Below are 19797 nucleotides of genomic sequence, written 5' to 3'. Positions count from 1 at the left end.
AGCACCTCCCCCTCTACTGCTAGTGCCCTTTTTATTTTTAAAAAGTGTTTGGTGGGCAAATAGCCCCCCCCCCCCGCGCCCATTATTTCCCCAAACACATCCAATCAAAATTTTGAGATAGCTATTTAGTTCAGCGTAGTTGATTTCCAGATAGAAAATATGTTTTTGAGGAGGATACTCCGTCACAGCCCTCGGGGCAAGGATTTAAAGCTACGCCCTGGGGGCATATAAGGTTTTTATAGAAGGCTTTGTCGTAGAAACTTCAGAAAAGGGCTCATTCAATTTTAAATTCGAATGGCTAGTGCCCTTTTTAATAGTCGAAAGTGAATAGTGATATTTTTTGTTGTTGTTTAGACCAGGGCTTTTCGTATCGAAGGAGTTGTCGTGGGTACTTCGAAAGAGGCTCAGTCGATTGAAAATAGAAAGGACTGATGCTCTTTTTAATAGTCGAAAGTGATTATGGGCAACTAATTCCACTTCCACTCCCATCCTCCCATGCCCACCTTCCCATTCGCCCATTATGTTTAAAAATTAAATGTTACCTTAAGATTAAATCAAAGTGTACTGTGATAATACTATTTCCCAATAAGGCATCTTGGCAACATCCCAAGAACGACGTAGGGTATTATATTCAAACTTTCGGGGCTACTTCTGCTTTTAGAATTTAACCAAATAAAAATAGCCCAAGTGTATCCAAGCTATCATAGAAAGTAAACAGATTTTTTTTACGAATGGTATCAAGTTTTCCATTTCAGGTCAACTAGAGGTATCATTAAACAGTACTATTTGTGTCCAGATTTTCAAAAGGGCGTATGTTGTTAAAAATTGCTGAAAAATTTTCTCCAACATACAAATAGCAGGCCAAACTATAAAGTCTTAAAAAAAAACGAAAAGATTTAAAGTGTTATTTTCTTTTTCCCTGAAAAGACTATGTCAATATAAAACGAACAGAAATTAATTAAAAAAAACTTTTTCCACAAAACAAATTTTTCAAAGAAAAGTAAAGAACTCCATTAAACAAAAAATCAGCAAAAATAAAATCACATAATCTACCAAGCGTGAAACAACCACAAATCAGCATTGATAAATAAATGAAACCCAAAACGAACAGAAATTACAATAAATAACCGAGTCAAACTCAAGACGACCAGAAATTAACATAATTTGCGCGCAAAACCCCTATGCCTTACCAAGACCAGAACAAAATTTGCACTTTACTGAAAAATACAAATGAATGTGCATTGTCAGTTTAATATACATATACTTATATGTAGTAATCAAAATGTTAATATTATTTGATTTATTAAAGTTATAAAAGTGAAAACATTTATATTTTTTCAGTAAATTACAAATTATGTTCTGGCCTTGGGAAGGCATAGGGGTTTTGCGCCCAACTTATGTTAATTTCTGGTCGTTTTGAGTTTGACTTGGATATTTATTGTAATTTATGTTCGTTTTGGGTTTCATTTATTTATCGATGCTGATTTGTGGTAGTTTCACGCTTGGTAGATTATTTGATTTTATTTTTGCTCATTTTTGTTTATTGGAGTTCCTTACTTTTCTTTGAAAAAGTTATTTTGTGGAAAAGTTTTTTTAAAATTAATTCATAGAAAAAATAACAACAAAAGACAATTAAACAAGGTGGTAAGAATCTCTTGAGCCATTAGTGTTCAAGCAGAAATTTTCTTCACAATAACCTAATTGTGTAAAAAAAAAACTCTAGCCATGAAGCTTCAAACAATATTTTTTAATACTATGTATTTATTTAATTTGTATCCACATTGGGCCATTTGTTCATAGCTAATCGTCTTAACACTTAAATTATCATGTTCAGCTTCCTTACTTGAAGTCAATAATTTAACCCCGAAATACAAATATTGTAACCAAGATCAAACAATTATAATTACAAATGGAAAATCAAGCTGATATCATAGATATCGGTTTTCATGATTCGCTGCCTAAGTTTCATGATGTTGGATTATTAATTAATGCTTTTATCTTAATTCTACCATCAAAGCCAGATTACATTGACTAATATAACTACATATTGTCATCATTTATTTTCCGTACAGCAACTGTAGGCGTGTACATAGTAGCATGTTTTGGAGGGGGAAGGAAAGCCTCGACGAAACATCAAAGTAGCCGAATAGAATGAGATAATTAAGAATTGTAGGAACAGTCGTAAAATTTCAATTTTTAAAGAGCAAATTATGATAACGATGCCTTTTCATCGGTGTATTTGACTCAACAATAGAGTTATGACTAAGACCTGAGCCCTCTTTACTTACGTTCACTTATACCTACGGTCAAAATGGACAACTTTGGCCACGGGCAAACAAAGTAAAGAGGGAAACACCTAATAGGATTTTGCCGACACAGCGCTTTAGTCATCATGAACACACTTTTCAAATACAGACCCTGACGTGAGACTACCCAGAACTCCTCTGGTGGAAGAACACAAAATCTCATAAGACTATATCCTTGTGTCTGTACTTTAAAGTCAATAATACAAGGAACGAAATGTACTTTGCTTAGAAATGTGCTTACACCTAGTGCTTTATTATGAAATATTTTGTAGTTCCGTTTGACTTGTCCAATACATTGAGGGAGAATCATCGCCTCCGTCCCCATGGTGACGGTGCCTGTACTTTTCTTTGATCCTCTTTGTGTAATTGAAAGGGTTCGCTAGGTTTGCACTATTCAAAATAGCTCTGCAATATAAATCATTTTAATTCATCATTAATTTTTCTTATAGTAAAGAATTGTTTGTTTTGGATACTTCGTCTATGATACTATAGCCTGACGTGCTGACAAAGACGAAAATGATGATTTTCAAAGAAGGATATGATTATAATTGAGAGACAAAGACTCTACAGATTAAATATTCTGGACGGAAGGACAAAATAGATTTTAGATTAAAAGCAATTCTGGATTGCGAAGAAAAAGGGAAAAAATTTAGAGAATAGAAAAAAGAACATGATTTTTATTATCAGTACCACAGCTAGAAATAATCTACATGGGACGTTAGGGGGTTGAATTTGGAGAAAAACCCGCTTCAGGCTACGGGGAGGCACCCTTTTCACCTTTAATCGGATTGACGCTCTATCTACCACCAGAGTGCAAATCTTTTTTCTAGAGTTTCTTTGCGAAACACTTGACTCTTGCAGATTTTGGGGCCGTATGTGGGTGGTTTTCTGATTTCATCTACTTTGGGGCAATCAACAAATTGGGCAGCCATCTCTGGGGCAACTCAATGACAATATTGTTTACACAGAAATTGTAACAATATCCTTTGTTTTTTTCCAATATTATATATTTTTTGAATTGTTGTAAACTGCAAATAAAAATATGCTTATTTAAGTTCAAAATCATATGTTCCTTATCTGTAGTAATTTGTGTTCATTCAAATTTTTTCGCAACTTAACATAGTTCCGAATATTTTTTCTAGTCTTTTTTTTAAAAGTTGTGTCATTTCAGTAAAAAAATTTGCAACTTCTTTTTTTCTCTATACCAGAAGGCTAAACATATTATGCAGATACTATTGTGTGTAACAGCGAACATACTGACTTTTTTTGTGTTGTGGATACTTCTCTCATAAACTTATTTAACCCAGCGTTTCTGATGCTACTTGTTCCTACAAAATACAAGTAATGGCATTTAAATTACTATTCAGCTAACTTAATTATATACATGGATGTTAATTATTCAGGAGTCACAAACATCCCTGGAGCATAATCCGAAAATCTTCCGCTGTTTTCAACAGGCTTTTCCAAAGCTTTGCTAGGAGATGATTGCCTCATCTTTCTACTGAAAACAAGTTTCCATTAGGGTAAAGTTTTCTTAAATTATTTCATAGTCTATGTATAGAAAATTATAAATGACGTCTTTGAAGTTTTTAAATGTCTTTATTCCTGGAATTTTTTAAGAGAAATAATTTGAGTTTGTCACTTTGTATTTAATCACCAACCATAAAAACTGCTTTCAATGTTTTTGATTTGTTTTTGACTGTGTTTATCAGTCTATAGCTCAGAGACGATAAAGTATGAAGTTTCGGAACTCTTTTTTCAAAGTCAAGATCACGAAAAGAAAGTAAATACAAATTAAAAATTTGCAATTTTTTCTAGAAAAAATATATCTTAGCATACTAAATCGTATAAAAACCTACAAATGAAAACTATCTTAGCTCGGAAAGTCAGCTTTTTAGGTATCGTGTCATGCCGGACTCGTTTATAACATAAAAATCCTTTTTGTGAGCCTGAGGTACAAAATCAGTATCTTAGATAATAAGTCAACAGTTTAGGAAAACGATCTTCTTTTTTTTCTGAAAAAATTTCTATTTTAATTAACATCTTATGGAATTTCGTACGCATATGAAGGTCAGATCAGAGGTATATCCAAGTAGATTGTTTCGGTGGTTCCAAACCAACTCAACCTATCCTAGAGAGGTGTGGTCTCTAAATTATAATTAAATAAAAAAAACAAGTTTTTTAAACTGAAAGTAAAAAGCGACATTAAAACTTAACACGAACTGAAATGATTCCATATATGTAAGGTGCTGTCCCTTCCTCAACGCCTCGCTCTTAACGCTAAAGTTTGACTCTATCACACAAATTTATTTTTTTAAACAATAAAAAAATTTAGCGTAAAGAGCGAGGCGTTGAGGAGGGGACAGCCCTTTCATATACGGAATAATTTCTGTTCGTTTTAAGTTTTAATGTCGCTCCTTACTTTCAGTTTAAAAAACTTGTTTTTTTTATTTAATTTCTGATCGTTTTTTAGTTAATGCAGCTTTTATTTGCATAAAAATTTTACTTTTCTTTTGCTAAATGAATGTCTTTACAAATTAACTTACGTAACTAACTTCTATATTCGTATATTTTTCTTCTGGCAAAAATTCAAAGTTGCAGATTTTTGCAGATATGAGCTTGAAACCTATGTAATAGGGTTTTCTGATACGCTGAATCTGACGTTGTGATTTTCATTAAAATTCTTTCACTTGTAGGGGATGTTTCCCCCTCTTTAAAAAATCGAGTAAATTTCCTCAGGCTTGTTGCCTTTGATGAGTAATACTAAACTTAATAAAATTTATATATTTAGAATCAGCATTATAAACACATTCTTTTGATACATTTATTGACATCAAAATTCCGTTTTTAAATGTTTCGATTACTATTGAGCCGTATCGCTTGTTTTTTTATTGTTTTTTTATTACGTATATGTTATTACGTATATGAGGGGGTTCTGCCCTTAGTCAATACCACGCTCTTTACGTTAAAAATTAAAAAAAATTTGATTCACAAACCCCTGAATCACAAAGGCCGTTTAATTAGAATAGATAGCTATTTTGAAAGCACTAAAAAAAAAACTGTAGCGTAAAGAGCGAGGTATTGACTTGGGGGAGAACCCCCTCACATACGTTATAATTTCTGTTGGTTTTAAGTTCTAATATTCCTTCTTACATTTCAGTTGAAAAAACTTGGTTTTTTTTTATTTAATTTCTGATCGTTTTTTAAATAATACTTGGAAATCCGGCGCCCCCTTCATAGAAATGTCCCTTACCCCAAAGAAACATCATCCACGGAAATATTCTCCAGAGTAACTCCCTCCTCTAGCCCCCCTCCAGAAAAAATCCTTCCTGAAAATGGTTGTATACTTCCCAATAACCAATAAATAATGCTGGCAAGTCCGGCGCCCCCTTCATGGCGATTTCCCTTCCCCCATGAAAACTTCCTTCATGAACAGATCCTCCAACATAACCCCCGACCCACCCTTACCACCCACAAGCAGAAAAAAACCCTCCTGAAAACTTCTGTATACTTCCGAATAACCAATACTATATGTTAACATTGGGTAAAGTTCATATCTTTTAGCCCTCCCTCTGGGTACTTCGGGGGATTAAGTCATCCCAAAAGACATATTTATCATATTTTCGACCATGCTAAACAAAATGGCTATCTCAAAATTTTGATCGGGTGACTTTGGTAAAAAAATGAGCGTGGGAGGGGGCCTAGTTGCCCTCCATTTTTTTGGTCACTTAAAAATGGCACTAGAACTTTTAATTTAAGTTCCCATGAGCCCTCCCACGATATTCTAGGTCCACTGGGTCGATACGATCACCCCTGGGGAAAAAAAAAACAAACAAATAAACACACAAACAAACAAACAAATAAACACGCATCCGTGATCTTTCTTCTGGCAAAAAATTGAAAATTCCACATTTTTGTAGATATGAGCTTGAAACCTCTACAGTAGGGTTCTCTGATACGCAGAATATGATGGTGAGAATTTCATTAACGTTCTATAACTTTTAGGGGGTCTTTTCCCCTGTTTTCGAAAATCAGACAAATTTTCTCAGGCGAGTAACTTTTTATAGGTAACATTAAACTTAATGAAACTTATATATTTGAAATCAGAATTAAAATTTGATTCTTTTGATGTATCTATTGGTATCAAAATCCCGTTTTTTAGAGTTTCGGTTACCATTGAGCCGGGTCGCTCCTTACTTACAGTTCGTTACCACGAACTGTTTGATTAATTAAAAAAGAATTTCACATAATAAGTTTTTCCAAGAAAAGTAAAGAACTCTATTAAACCAAAAATGAGCAAAAATAAAATTAAATAATCTACCAGCAGAAATAAACATGAGCAGGGCTCAAAACCCCTATGCCTTCCCAAGGCAAGAAAATAATTTGCGCTTTACTGGAAAAATATAAATATTTTTAATTTTATAACTTTAATAAATCAAATAATATTAACATTTTGATTACTAAATATCATGTATATTAAACTGACAATGCTCATTCATTTGTATTTTTTTTCAGTAAAGTGCAAATTATGTTCTGGCCTTGGGAAGGCATATGGGCTTTGAGTCCTACTCACGTTAATTTCTACTGGTTTTGAGCTTGAATCGGTTATTTATTGTAATTTCTGTTCGCTTTGGGTTTCATTTATTTATAGATGCTGATTTGTGGTATTTTCACGCTTGGTAGATTATTTGATTTGATTTTTGCTCACTTTTGGTTTAATGGAGTTCTTTACTTTTCTTTGAAAAACTTATTTTGTGAAAAAGTTTTTTTCAATTAATTTCTGTTCGTTTTCTATTGACATAGTTTTTTCAGGAAAAAAGTAAATAATACTTTAAATCTTTTCGTTTTTTTAGGATATTACAGTTTGGCCTGCTGTTTGTATGCTGTAAGAACATTTTCAGCAATATTTAACAACATACACCCTTTTAAAAAATCTAGACACAAATAGTAGTGTTTAATTTAGTTTCATACCTCCTCTAGTTGACCTGAAATACAAAACTTGATACCATTCGCAAAAAATGTCTGTTTACTTTCTTTGATGGCTTGGATACACTTATGCTATTTTGATTTTGTTAAATTTTAAGAGCAGAAGTAGCCCCGAAAGTTGGAACATATTACCCTCAGTCGTTCATGGGATACTGCTGATACCTTATTGGGAATTAGCATTAACACTGTGAATTTTGATCTAATCTTAAGGCAACATTTAGTTTTTAAACATAATAGGCAAATAAGAGGGTGGGCATGGGAGGGAACTAGTTGCCCTTCAATAACTTTTGACTATTAAAAAGGGCATTAGCCCTTTCTATTTTCAATCGAATGAGTCCTTTTCGAAGTTCCAGCGACAACTCATTCGATACGAAGTGCCTTGGTCTAAACAAAAAAAAAAAAAAAAAAAAAAATAATACATTATACCCACATCGATCTTTACAATAAAAATGTCAAGCATTCCAATCAGTTTTAACTATCAAAAAGTCGACATTAACCCTTTCAATTTCCAATCGAAAGAGCCCTTTTTGAGTTTCTACGACATCGCTTTCTATAAATACCGTATATGCCCCCAGGGCATAAATTACAACCCTTGCCCTGAGGGCTATGAGGGGTGTGTTATTCTCAAAGACCTAATTTCCAGAACTTTCAAGTACGTTAAACAAAACGGCTATCTCAAAATTTTGATTGGATAAGTTTGGGGAAATGGTGGGCGTGAGAGGGACTTTTGTGACTCTCCAATCACTTCCAGTTATTAAAAACGGCACTAGCCCTTTCAGTTTGGAATCGAATGAGCCTTTTTGAAGTTTCTACGACAACGCTTTCAATAAAAACCTTATTTGTCTACAGGGCAGAAATTACAACCCTTGCCCTGAGGGCTGGGAGGGGGGGGGGTGTCATCCTCAAAGACCGAATTTTCAGAACTTTCAACTACGTTGAAGGAAATTGCTATCGCCAAATTTTGATAATATGTGTTTAGGGAAATGTTGGGCGTGAGACGGGGGTTAGTTGCCCTCCAATAACTTCCGACTATTGAAATGGGCACTAGCCCTTTTTGAAGTTTCTACGACAACGCTTTCTATAAAAACCTTATATGCCCCAGGGAATAACTTACAATCCTTGCCCTGAGGGCTGTGAGGGGATTGCCATCCTCAGAGACATAATTTCCGGACCTTTCAACTACGTTGAACAAAATGGTTATCTGAAAATTTTTATTGGATGTGTTTGCGGAAATGGTAGGCGTGAGAGAGGGGTTACTTGCCCTCCAATCACTTTTTACTATAAAAAAGGGCACTAGCCATTTCAATTTCCAATCGAATGATTCCTTTTTGAAGTTTCTACGAAAACGCTTTTTATAAATAGCCTTATATGCCCCCAGGGCATAACTTGTAACCCTTGCCCTGAGGGCTGTGGGGGGAGGGTCAAACTCAAAAACATAATTTCCGGACTTTTTTACTACATCAAACAAAATGGCTATCTCAAAATTTTGATTGGATGTGTTAGGGGAAATGGTGAGTGTGATAGGGGTGTTAGTTATCCTCCAATCACTTTCAACGATTAAAAAGGGCAAAAAACCTTCTAATTTCCATCTAATGAGCTCTTTTTGAAGTTTCTACAACATTACGAGTCATAAGAACCTTATATAACCCCAGGGCATAACTTACAACCCTTGCCCTGGGCACTCTGAGGGGGTTATCATCCTCAAAGACCTAATTTCTAAAACTTTTAACTACGTTGAACAAAATATCTATTAAAAATTTTGATTGGATGTGTTTGGGGAAAAAGTGGGCGTGAGAGGGGGGTTTGTTGCCCTCAAATCACTTTCGACCTTAAAAAGGGCACTAGCCCTTTTGAATTTCCAATCGAATGAGCCCTTCTTCAGGTTTCTACGACAAAGTTCTCTATAAAACTTTATATGCCCACAGGGCATAATTTACAACCCTTGCTCTGAGGGCTGTGGGGGAGTGTCCTCATCAAAGATATAATTTTCGTACCTTTCAACTACTTTAAACAAAATGGCTATCTCAAATTTTGGTTGCATGTGTTTGGATAAATGGTGGGCACGGAAGGGATGTTAGTAGTAGAGATGGGGGTGCCAGTCGTGACAGGACCACGTGGTTTATGGTTTTCTCAGTGAGAATGAAAAAACAGGAATTTTCTCACTTGAAAAAACATGAATTTTGTCGCATTTATGTCTGTTTTTATGGTTTTTGTCAGTGAGAATTTGAAAAACAGGAACTTTCTCACATTTTTGTATGTTTTTATGGTTTTTGTCAGTGAGAATTTGAAAAAAAAGGAAATTTATCACATTTTTATATGTTTTTATGGTTTTTTTCATTGAGAATTTGAAAAAACAGGAAATTTCTCACATTTTTTTATGTTTTTATGGTTTTTGTCAGTGAAAATTTGAAAAAACAGGAACTTTCTCACTGAGAAAACCATAAACCACATGGTGCTGTCACGAGTCAGAGCACCTGTGCTGTCGACCTCAATTCACCTATCGTGAATCAATAATTCCCCTTAGAAACAACAAATTAATTTCCCATGTCTTGACAGATCAATCAATGAGTGACATCATCTGTCAGACTTTAAAAATTTCCGCATAGAAACATTTCTCCGGGAATAGATCCAAGTCATTAATGTCTTCGCCTCGGGAACAGTTCTACTGGTCGAACTCCAAAGGATATTAATAACCACAGGCCTCGGAAACAATTAGGCAAGAAACATCTTAGCGATGAATTGTTTTAGCGCGCGAAAAGGGTTCATATTAATTTGAAATGCGTTAGCGCAGAGATGCCAATAACAAAGGAACACGCTGAATTTACGTTTAGGGATTATTTGGGCGAAACCGTTTTAGACAGGTTATGGAACTATTTCGGCGAAACAGATAGAGACATTTTAAAAGAAGATTTTTGAAGAGATTTTAGAAGAGAATTTAATGGTGAAACTCTGTGGTCGTTATAATACACAAGTTTCATTTGAACAGTGTTGTGAGGTCCTCTAACCCAACCCCAAAGGGTTCCAATCCTCCTACCCCAACCCCGAAGGAAGCCCCCGGTCCTCAAAGCCCCCCAAACTCCCAAAGGACCACCGGCGCCCCCAAAGGCCCACCCAGACCCCCAAAGGCCATCCCCAGGCCCCAAATGTCCCCCAGGCTCCCAACTGTCCACCCCGCCCCCCAAAGGCCATCCCGGTGCTCCAAAGGCCCTCCAAGTGCCCCCAACTGCCCGCCACCGTTCCCCAAAGGCCCATCTAGCTCCCAAAAGGACCAACGGGGTCCCAAAGGCCCTCCACCGGTCTCCAACTGTCCCTCAGGCCCCCCACCGGCCCTCCCTGGGCCCCAAAGGCCCTCCCTGTGCCCCCAAAGGCCCTCCACCGGCCCCCAAAGGCCCATCGAGCTCCCAAAGGACCAACGGGGTCCCAAAGGCCCTCCACCGGCCCCCAACTGCCCCCCCGGACCCCCAACGGCCCTCCCTGTGCCCCAAAGGCCCTCCCTGTGCCCCAAAGGTCCTCCTCCGGTCCCCAAACGCCCATCGAGCGCCCAAAGGACCAACGGGGTCCCAAAGGCCCTCCACCGGTCCCCAACTGCCCCTCCGGACCCCCAAAGGCCCTTCCTGTTCCCCAAAGGCCCTCCCTGTGCCCCAAAGGTCCTCCTCCGGTCCCCAAAGGCCCATCGATCCCCCAAAGGCCCTCTCTGTGCCCCAAAGGCCCTCCCCCGGCCCCCAAAGGTCCCCCGGGCTCCCAAAGGACCACCGAGGGCCCCAAGGCCCACCTCCGGGCCCACACTGGCCCCCAGTCACCCAACGGGCCTCCCGGGGCCCCCCAGGACCACCCAGTCCCCCCAAGGTCCCCCACCGGACCCCAAAGGCCCATCAAGCTCCCAAAGGACCAACGTGGTCCCAAAGGCCCCCCCCGGGCCCCCCCCCAAAGGTCCCCCCGAGCTCCCAAAGGACCACCGGCCCTCAAGGGACCCACAGACCCTCAAAGGCTCTCCCCGAACACCCGTCTTTCGTTGATGTGTGTTGTCTGAAACCCATGATTTGGGATGTGTAGTTTGCTACTTCAGGCTTTTCTGAGCTAAGGTTTCCTAGTATTTCCTAGGTGAATGGTGTCTGAAACCAATAGTTTGGGATGAGTAGTTTGCTATTTCAGGCTTTTATGAGCTAGGTTTCTTAGCCTTTCGTTGGTGTGTGTTGACTGAAACTTATGATTTGGGATATGTAGTTTGCTATTTTTGACTTTTCCGAGCTAAGGTTTCTTAGTATTTCGTAGGTGAATGCTGTCTGAAACTTATGATTTGGGATATGTAAATTACTATTTCGGGCTTTTCTGACTTGGATTTTTTAGTCTTTCATAGGTGTGTTGTGTCTGAAACCTATGATTTGGGGTGTTTAGTTTTCTAATTTAGACTTTTCTGAGCTAAGGTTTTCTAGTATTTAATAGGTGAATGGTGTCTGAAACCAATAGTTTGGGATGAATAGTTTGCTATTTTTGACTTTTCTGAGCTAGGTTTCCTAGTCTTTCGTTGGTGTGTGTTGACTGAAACCGATTATTTGGGATATGTAGTTTGGCTATTTCGGGCTTTTCTGAGTTGGATTTCTTAGACTTTCATAGGTGTGTAGTGTCTGAAACTTATGATTTGGGATGGGTGGATTGCTACTTTTGACTTTTCTGAGCAGGATTTCATAGCCATTCGTAGGTGTGTGTTGACTGAAACCTATGATTTGAGATATGTAAATTACTATTTCGGGCTTTTCTAAGTTGGATTTCTTAGTCTTTTCATAGGTGTATAGCGTCTGAAACCTATGATTTGGGGTGAATAGTTGGCTATTTTTGACTTTTCTGAGTTAGGTTTCATAGCATTTCATTGGTAGGTGTTGAAAGAAAATTACGATTTGGGTTGTAGAGTTTTCTCTATCAGGAGCTTCTGAGATCTGGCTTTTAGTATTTCGTAGGTGACTGATTCCCGAAAACTTTAGTTTGTGTTGTATAGTTTGCTACTTTCGACTTGTAATAATCGGATTTCCTAGTCTTTCGTAGTTGTGAGATGTCTGAAACATATCATTTGGGATGTGTGTCTTGATAAATATGGCTGTTCTGAGAGGGATTACTTAGACTAAATTATTACTTTATTGTCTGAAACATATGAGTTGGGGTTGGTGAATTGCTAATTCTGACTTTTCTGAGCTGGATTTCTTAGCCTTTCATAGGTGTTTGTTGTCTGAAACATATAGTTTGGGATGGGTAGTTTGCTATTTTTGACTTTTCTGAGCTAGATTTCTTAGCCTATCATATGTGTGTCCTTTCAGAAAATTATGATTTGGGAGGTGTAGTTTGCTTTTTGGACTTTTCAGAGCTAGGATTCTTAGTCTTTCATAGGTGTGCGTTGTCAGAAAATTATGATTTGGGATGAGTAGTTGGCTATTTCAGACTTTTCTGAGCTAAGGTTTCTTAGTATTTCGTAGGTGAATGTTGACTGAAACCAATAGTTTGGGATGAATAGTTTGCTATTTTTGACTTTTCTGAGCTAGGTTTCTTAGTCTTTCGTTGGTGTGTGTTGACTGAAACCGATGATTTGGGATATGTAGTTTGCTATTTTTGACTTTTCTGAGCTGGATTTCTTAGTCTTTCATAGGTGTGTGTTGTATGAAACCTATGATTTGGGGTGGGTGGATTGCTACTTTTGACTTGTCTGAGCTGAAGTTCTGAGCCTTTCATAGGTGTTTGTTGTCCGAAACATATAGTTTGGGATGACTAGTTTGCTATTTTTGACTTTTCTGAGCTAGGTTTCTTAGCCGTTCATAGATGAGTGTTGTCTGAAACCTATGATTTGGGATATGTAATTTGCTATTTCCAACTTTTCATAACCGGATTTCTTAGTCTTTCATAGGTGTGTGATGTCTGAAACCTATGATTTGGGATGTGTGGGTTGCTATTTTTTGACTTTTCTGAGCTGGATTTCTTAGCCATTCGTAGGTGTGTGTTGACTAAACCTATGATTTGGGATGTTTAGTTTGCTATTTTTGACTTTTCTGAGCTAGATTTCTTAGCCTTTCATAGTTGTGTCCTTTCAGAAAATTATGATTTGGGATGTATAGTTTGCTATTTCAGGCTTTTCTGAGCTAAGGTTTTCTAGTATTTCATAGGTGAATGTTGTCTGAAACCAATAGTTTGGGATTTGTAATTTGCTATTTCCGACTTTTCATACCCGGATTTCTTAGTCTTTCGTAGGTGTGTGGTGTCTGAAACATATGATTTGGGATGTGTGGGTTGCTATTTCAGGCTTTTCTGAGTTGGATTTCTTAGTCTTTCATAGGTGTGTAGTGTCTGAAACATATGATTTGGGGTGGATGGATTGCTACTTTTGACTTTTCTGAGCTAAGGTTTTCTAGTATTTCGTAGGTGTGTGTTGTCTGAAACCAATAGTTTGGGATGAATAGTTTGCTATTTTTGAATTTTCTGAGCTAGATTTCTTAGCCTATCATATGTGTGTCCTTTCAGAAAATTATGCTTTGGGAGGTATAGTTTGCTTTTTCGACTTTTCAGAGCTAGGATTCTTAGCCTTTCATAGGTGTGTGTTGTCAGAAAATTATGATTTGGGATGTGTTGTTGGCTATTTCAGACTTTTCCGAGCTAAGGTTTCTTAGTATTTCGTAGGTGAATGTTGTCTGAAACCAATAGTTTGGGATGAGTAGTTTGTTATTTTTGACTTTTCTGAGCTAGGTCTCTTAGACTTTCGTTGGTGTGTGTTGACTGAAACCGATGATTTGGGATATGTAATTTGCTATTTTTGACTTTTCTGAGTTGGATTTCTTAGTCTTTCATATGTGTGTGTTGTATGAAACCTATGATTTGGGATGTGTGGATTGCTACTTTTGACTTGTCTGAGCTGAATTTCTTATCCTTTCCTTGGTGTTTGTTGTCTGAAACCTATAGTTTGGGATGAGTAGTTTGCTATTTTTGACTTTTCTGAGCTAGGTTTCTTAGCCGTTCATAGGTGAGTGTTGTCTGAAACCTATGATTTGGGATATGTAATTTGCTATTTCCAACTTTTCATAACCGGATTTCTTAGTGTTTCGTAGGTGTGTGGTGTCTGAAACCTATGATTTGGGATGTGTGGGTTGCTATTTTTTGACTTTTATGAGCTGGATTTCTTAGCCTTTCGTAGGTGTGTGTTGTCTGAAACCTATGATTTGGGATGGTTAATTTGATATTTTCGACTTTTCTGAGCTAGTTTTCTTAGCCTATCATATGTGTGTCCTTTCAGAAAATTCTGATTTGGGAGGTGTAGTTTGCTTTTTGGACTTTTCAGAGCTAGGATTCTTAATCACTCATAGGTGTTTGTTGTCTGAAGCTTCGAGTTTGGGATGAGTAGTTGGCTATTTCAGACTTTTCTGAGCTAAGGTTTCTTAGTATTTCGTAGGTGAATGCTGTCTGAAACTTATGATTTGGGATATGTAAATTACTATTTCGGGCTTTTCTGAGTTGGATTTCTTAGTCTTTCATAGGTGTGTAGTGTCTGAAAATTATGATTTGGGATGTGTAGTTTGCTATTTTCGACTTTTCTGAGCTAGGTTTCTTAGCCTTTCATAGGTATGTGTTGTCAGAACATTATGATTAGGGATGTGCAGTTTGCTATTTCAGGCTTTTCTGAGCTAAGGTTTTCTAGTATTTCGTAGGTGAATGTTATCTGAAACCAATAGTTTGGGATGAGTAATTTGCTAATTCCGACTTTTCATAATCGGATTTATTAGTCTTTCGTAGGTGTGTGGTGTTTGAAACCTATGATTTGGGATGTGTGGGTTGCTATTTCAGGCTTTTCTGAGCTGGATTTCTTAGTCTTTCATAGGTGTGTAGTGTCTGAAACCTATGATTTGAGGTGGATGGATTGCTACTTTTGACTTTTCTGAGCTGGATTTCTTAGCCTTTCATTGGTGTTTGTTGTCTGAAACATATAGTTTGGGATGAGTATTTTGCTATTTTTGACTTTTTTGACCTAGGTTTTCTAGCCGTTCATAAGTGAGTGCTGTCTGACACCAAAGATTAGGGATCTGTAATTTGCTATTTATGACTTTTCATAACCTGATTTCTTAGTCATTCGTAGGTGTGTGATGTCTGAAACCTATGATTTGGGGGTGTGTTGGCTGATATTTTTTGATTTTTCTGAGCACGATTTCATAGCCATTCGTAGGTGTGTGTTGACTGAAACCTATGATTTGGGATGGATAATTTGCTAATTTTGACCTTTCTAAGCTAGACTTATTAGCCTTTCATAGGTGTGTCATTTCAGAAAATTATTATTTGTTAATCACAAAAAAAATTAAAAATGAACGCTAAAAATTACATGATAAAAAAAAATTACATTATAAAAAAAAATGAAACACACACACACACACACACAAAAAATACACACACAAACATACAAAAACTTACACACAAACACCCAGACATACAAACACACACACGATAACACACACACACACACACACACACAAAACAAACACAAGAACACAAAAAAAATCACACACACACACACAAAAAATAAAAAAAACACACACAAAAAAATATAAAACATAAAAAAAATACAAATTAACAAAACTCGCAAACAAATACACACACAATAAAATAGACATGCACACGACCACAAAAACCAAAACACACACTCACACGAACAAAAAAACAAACACGCACCAACATACACACACACACACACACAAACTAAAGAACACACACACACACACGAAAACTTACACATGCACACTAAAACTAACATGCACACAAAAACTTGCATTAACAAAAAAAATTACACACACACACACACACAAAACTAAAACACACACACACACAAACACTAAAACACACACACACACACGCAAAAAATTACAAACACAAACAAAATAAAACACAACAACACACACACATAAACAACAAATAAAAAATGAACACAAAAAACTAACACACACTCTTGCAAAAACTATCAAACACACAAAAACTAACAGACAAACACACACACACACATACAAAAAAACTAAAACAAGAACACAAAAACAAACACACACAAATGCACAAAAACTTACAAACACCAACACACACACACGCACAAAAAATTACACACACACACACACACACACACACAAAACTTACAAACACACACAATAAAAATTACACACACACGCAAAAAATTAAAAACAAACAACATTACACACAAAAAAACAAACAACCACGCACACACAAAATAATACACACACACACACAAAACAAATAAAAGAAAACACAATTACACACACACACACACACACACACACACAAAAAAACAAACAAACCCAAAAAAATAAACACAAGGCGAACAATATAAGAAACACAAAAACATACACACACACAAAAACTTAAACACACGCACAAAAACTTACACACACAAACAAAAAATTACACACACACACACACGAAAATATACACACACACTCAAAAAATTAGACACACACACAAAAAATTAGACACACACACACACAAACACACACAAACAAAAACAAATGAACAATAAAAAATACATTCACGCAAAAAAATAAAAACACACACATGAACACTTATACACAAACTACAAAAATTACACACACAATAGATTAGACACACACAAACTTACACAAACACACACAAAAAAACTTACACACATTCTCAAACACATACACACACACACACACAAAAACATACACACACACACACACACACACAAACTTACACCCACACTCAAAAACTTACACCCACACGCAAAAACTAACACACATACAAAAACTTACACACACACACACACACACATACAAAAAAACTTACAAATTAAAAAAAAAACTAACACAAACACACACTCAAAAAAACTTACACACACACACACACACACACAAAACATACACACACACACACGAACAAATACACAAAAACGCACAAAATTAAAACCACACAAAAATACACACACACACACACACAGAGAGACACACACACAGAGACACACCTACACACACACACATACAGAGACAATCATACAGAGACACACACACAGACACACACAAAAAGAGACACACATAGACACACACAGAGACACATATACACACACACATACACAGAGACACGAAGTTAGAGAGACCAACACTCTCAGACACTCACACACAGACACATACACACAGAGATACACCAACACAGACACACATGTTCCTTAAGTACCTACGCATTTAGGCCTAAATGAAGATATATATGAAGAGCTTCAACTAGCTATGGCTAAGTTTGCTAAAGACAAGCTATTTTCATGCGAAAACACACAAAATCAGAAAAAAATGTTCAATGTTCCTCTAGTACCTACGCAATTAGGCTGAAATGAAGATATATATGCAGAGTTTCAACTAGCTATGGCTAAGTTTGCTAAAGACAAGCTATTTTCATGCAAAACACACAAAATCAGAAAAAATATTGTTAGGTTAGATTAAGTTAGATTAGGTTAGGTTAGCTACGTACGCGCATATAGGTTAGGTTAGGTTGATTAAGTTAGGTTAGGTTAAGTTAGGTTAGATTAGCTAGGTTAGGTTAAGTTAGGTTAGGTATAGATTAAGTTAGGTTAGGCTAAGTTAGGTTAGGCTAGGTTAGCCTAAGTACGCACGCGTAGGTAGGCTAACCTAGCCTAAACTAACTTATCCTAACCTAACTTAATCTAACCTATCCTAACCTAACTGGACCTAACCTAACTTAATGTAACCTAACCTAACTTAACCTAATCTAACATAAACCAACCTAACCTAACCTATCTGCGTGCGGACGTAGGCTAACCTAACCTAATCTAACTTAATCTAACCTAACAATATTTTTTCTGATTTTTTGTGTTTTCGCAAGAAAATAGCTTGTCTTTAGCAAACTTAGCAATAGCTAGTTGAAACTCTGCCTATATATTAACATTTCAGTCTCATTGAATAGGTACTAAAGGAAAATTGAACATTTTTTTTTTCTTTGGTTTTGTGTTGTCTCAAGAAAATAGTTTGTCTTTAGCAAACTTAGCCATATCTCGTTGAAACTCTGCATAGATATATTCATTTAAGCCTAATTGTGTAGGTACTAAAGGAACATTGAAATTTTTTTCTGATTTTGTGTGTTTTCACAAGAAAATAGCTTGTCTTTAGCAAACTTAGCCATAGCTAGTTGAAACTATGCATAGATATCTTCATTTTTAGTCTAATTGCGTAGGTACTAAAGGAACATTGAATATTTTGTCTGAGTTTGTGTGTTTTCACAACAAAAAAGATTGGTTTCAGCAAGCTGAGACATAGCTAGTTGAAACTCTGCATATATATTCTCATTCTAAGTCTAAGTGCGTAGGTAATATGGGACCATTGATCATTTTTTCTGATTTTGTGTGTTTTCACAAGAAAATAGCTTGTCTTTAGCAACCTTAGCCATAGCTAGTTGAAACTCTTCATAAATATCTTCATTTTTAGTCTAATTGTGTTGGTACTAAAGGAACATTGAACATTTTTTCTGATTTTATGTGTTTTCAAAAGAAAATAGCTTGTCTCTAGCAAACTTAGCCATAGTTAGATGAAACTCTGCATATATATCTTCATTTAGGCCTAATTACGTAGGTACTAATGGAACGTGTGTGTCTGTCTGGGTGTGTGTGTGTTTGTGTGTGTCTGTGTTTGTGTGAGTCGGGGATTGTGTGTCTATCCTCGTGTCTCAGTGTGTGTGTGTCAGGGGGTCTGTCTGTGTGTGTGTCTCTGTGTGTCTCTGTGTGTGTGTCTCTGTGTGTGTGTGTCTCTGTATGTGTGTCTCTGTATGTATGTGTCTGTGGGTGTGTGTCTGTGTGTGTGTGTCTCTGTGTGTGTGTGTGTGCGTGTGTAAGTTTTTGTTTGTTTTATTATTTTCTTTTGTGGTTAATTTTTGTTGTGTGTTTGTTTAAGTTTTGTGTGTGTGTGTGTGTGTGTGTTTTAGTTTTTTTGCGTGTGTGTGTGTGAGTTTTTTTGTTTTTTTGTTATTTTGTTTGTGTGTGTGTGTGTGTGTGTGTGTAAGTTTTTGTGTGTGTGTAAGTTTTTTAGTGTGTGTGTAAGTTTTTGTGTGTGTGTGTGTGTGTGTGATAGTGTTTGTTTTTAAGTTTTTGTGTGTGTGTGTGTAATTTTTTGAGTGTGTGTTTTATTGTTTGTGTGTGTGTGTGTGTAAGTTTTTGTGTGTCTAAGCTTTGTGTGTGTGTGTCTTGTGACGTGTGTGTGTTATTTTTCGTGTGTGTGTTTATATGATTTTGTGTGGTTGTAAGTTTTCGTGTGAATGTGTTTGTTTTTGTGTGTGTGTTTGTGTGTGTGTAATTTTTTGTGTGTGTGTGTAAGTTTGGGTGTGTGTGTGTTAGTTTTCGTGTGTGTGTGTGTTTTTGTGTGTGTGTGTGTAAGTTTGTGTGTGTGTGTGTTAGTTTTTGTGTGTGTGTGTAAGTTTTTTTGTGTCTAAGCTATTGCATGTGGATATAACTTTTTTGTGTGTTTGT

The 19797-nt window shown here is 36.7% G+C and overlaps 1 protein-coding gene across 1 annotated transcript in view; it reads right to left on the bottom strand.

Annotated features, from left to right (window-relative positions):
• Positions 1-19797, bottom strand: part of Sol1 (CUB domain-containing protein Sol1) — a 988790-nt gene that overhangs the window by 319404 nt on the left and 649589 nt on the right. The window contains exon 8 of the mRNA XM_089107833.1: positions 2590-2711. Coding sequence (XP_088963959.1) covers positions 2590-2711 — 122 coding nt within the window. The remainder of the gene's footprint in view (positions 1-2589; positions 2712-19797) is intronic.

The sequence above is a fragment of the Artemia sp. Qi Xiang Cuo genome, chromosome 2 (genome assembly GCF_049724085.1).
Source record: "Artemia sp. Qi Xiang Cuo chromosome 2, ASM4972408v1, whole genome shotgun sequence".
NCBI classification, from domain to species: Eukaryota; Metazoa; Arthropoda; class Branchiopoda; order Anostraca; family Artemiidae; genus Artemia; species Artemia sp. Qi Xiang Cuo.
This window is presented reverse-complemented; position numbering and strand designations above follow the sequence as displayed.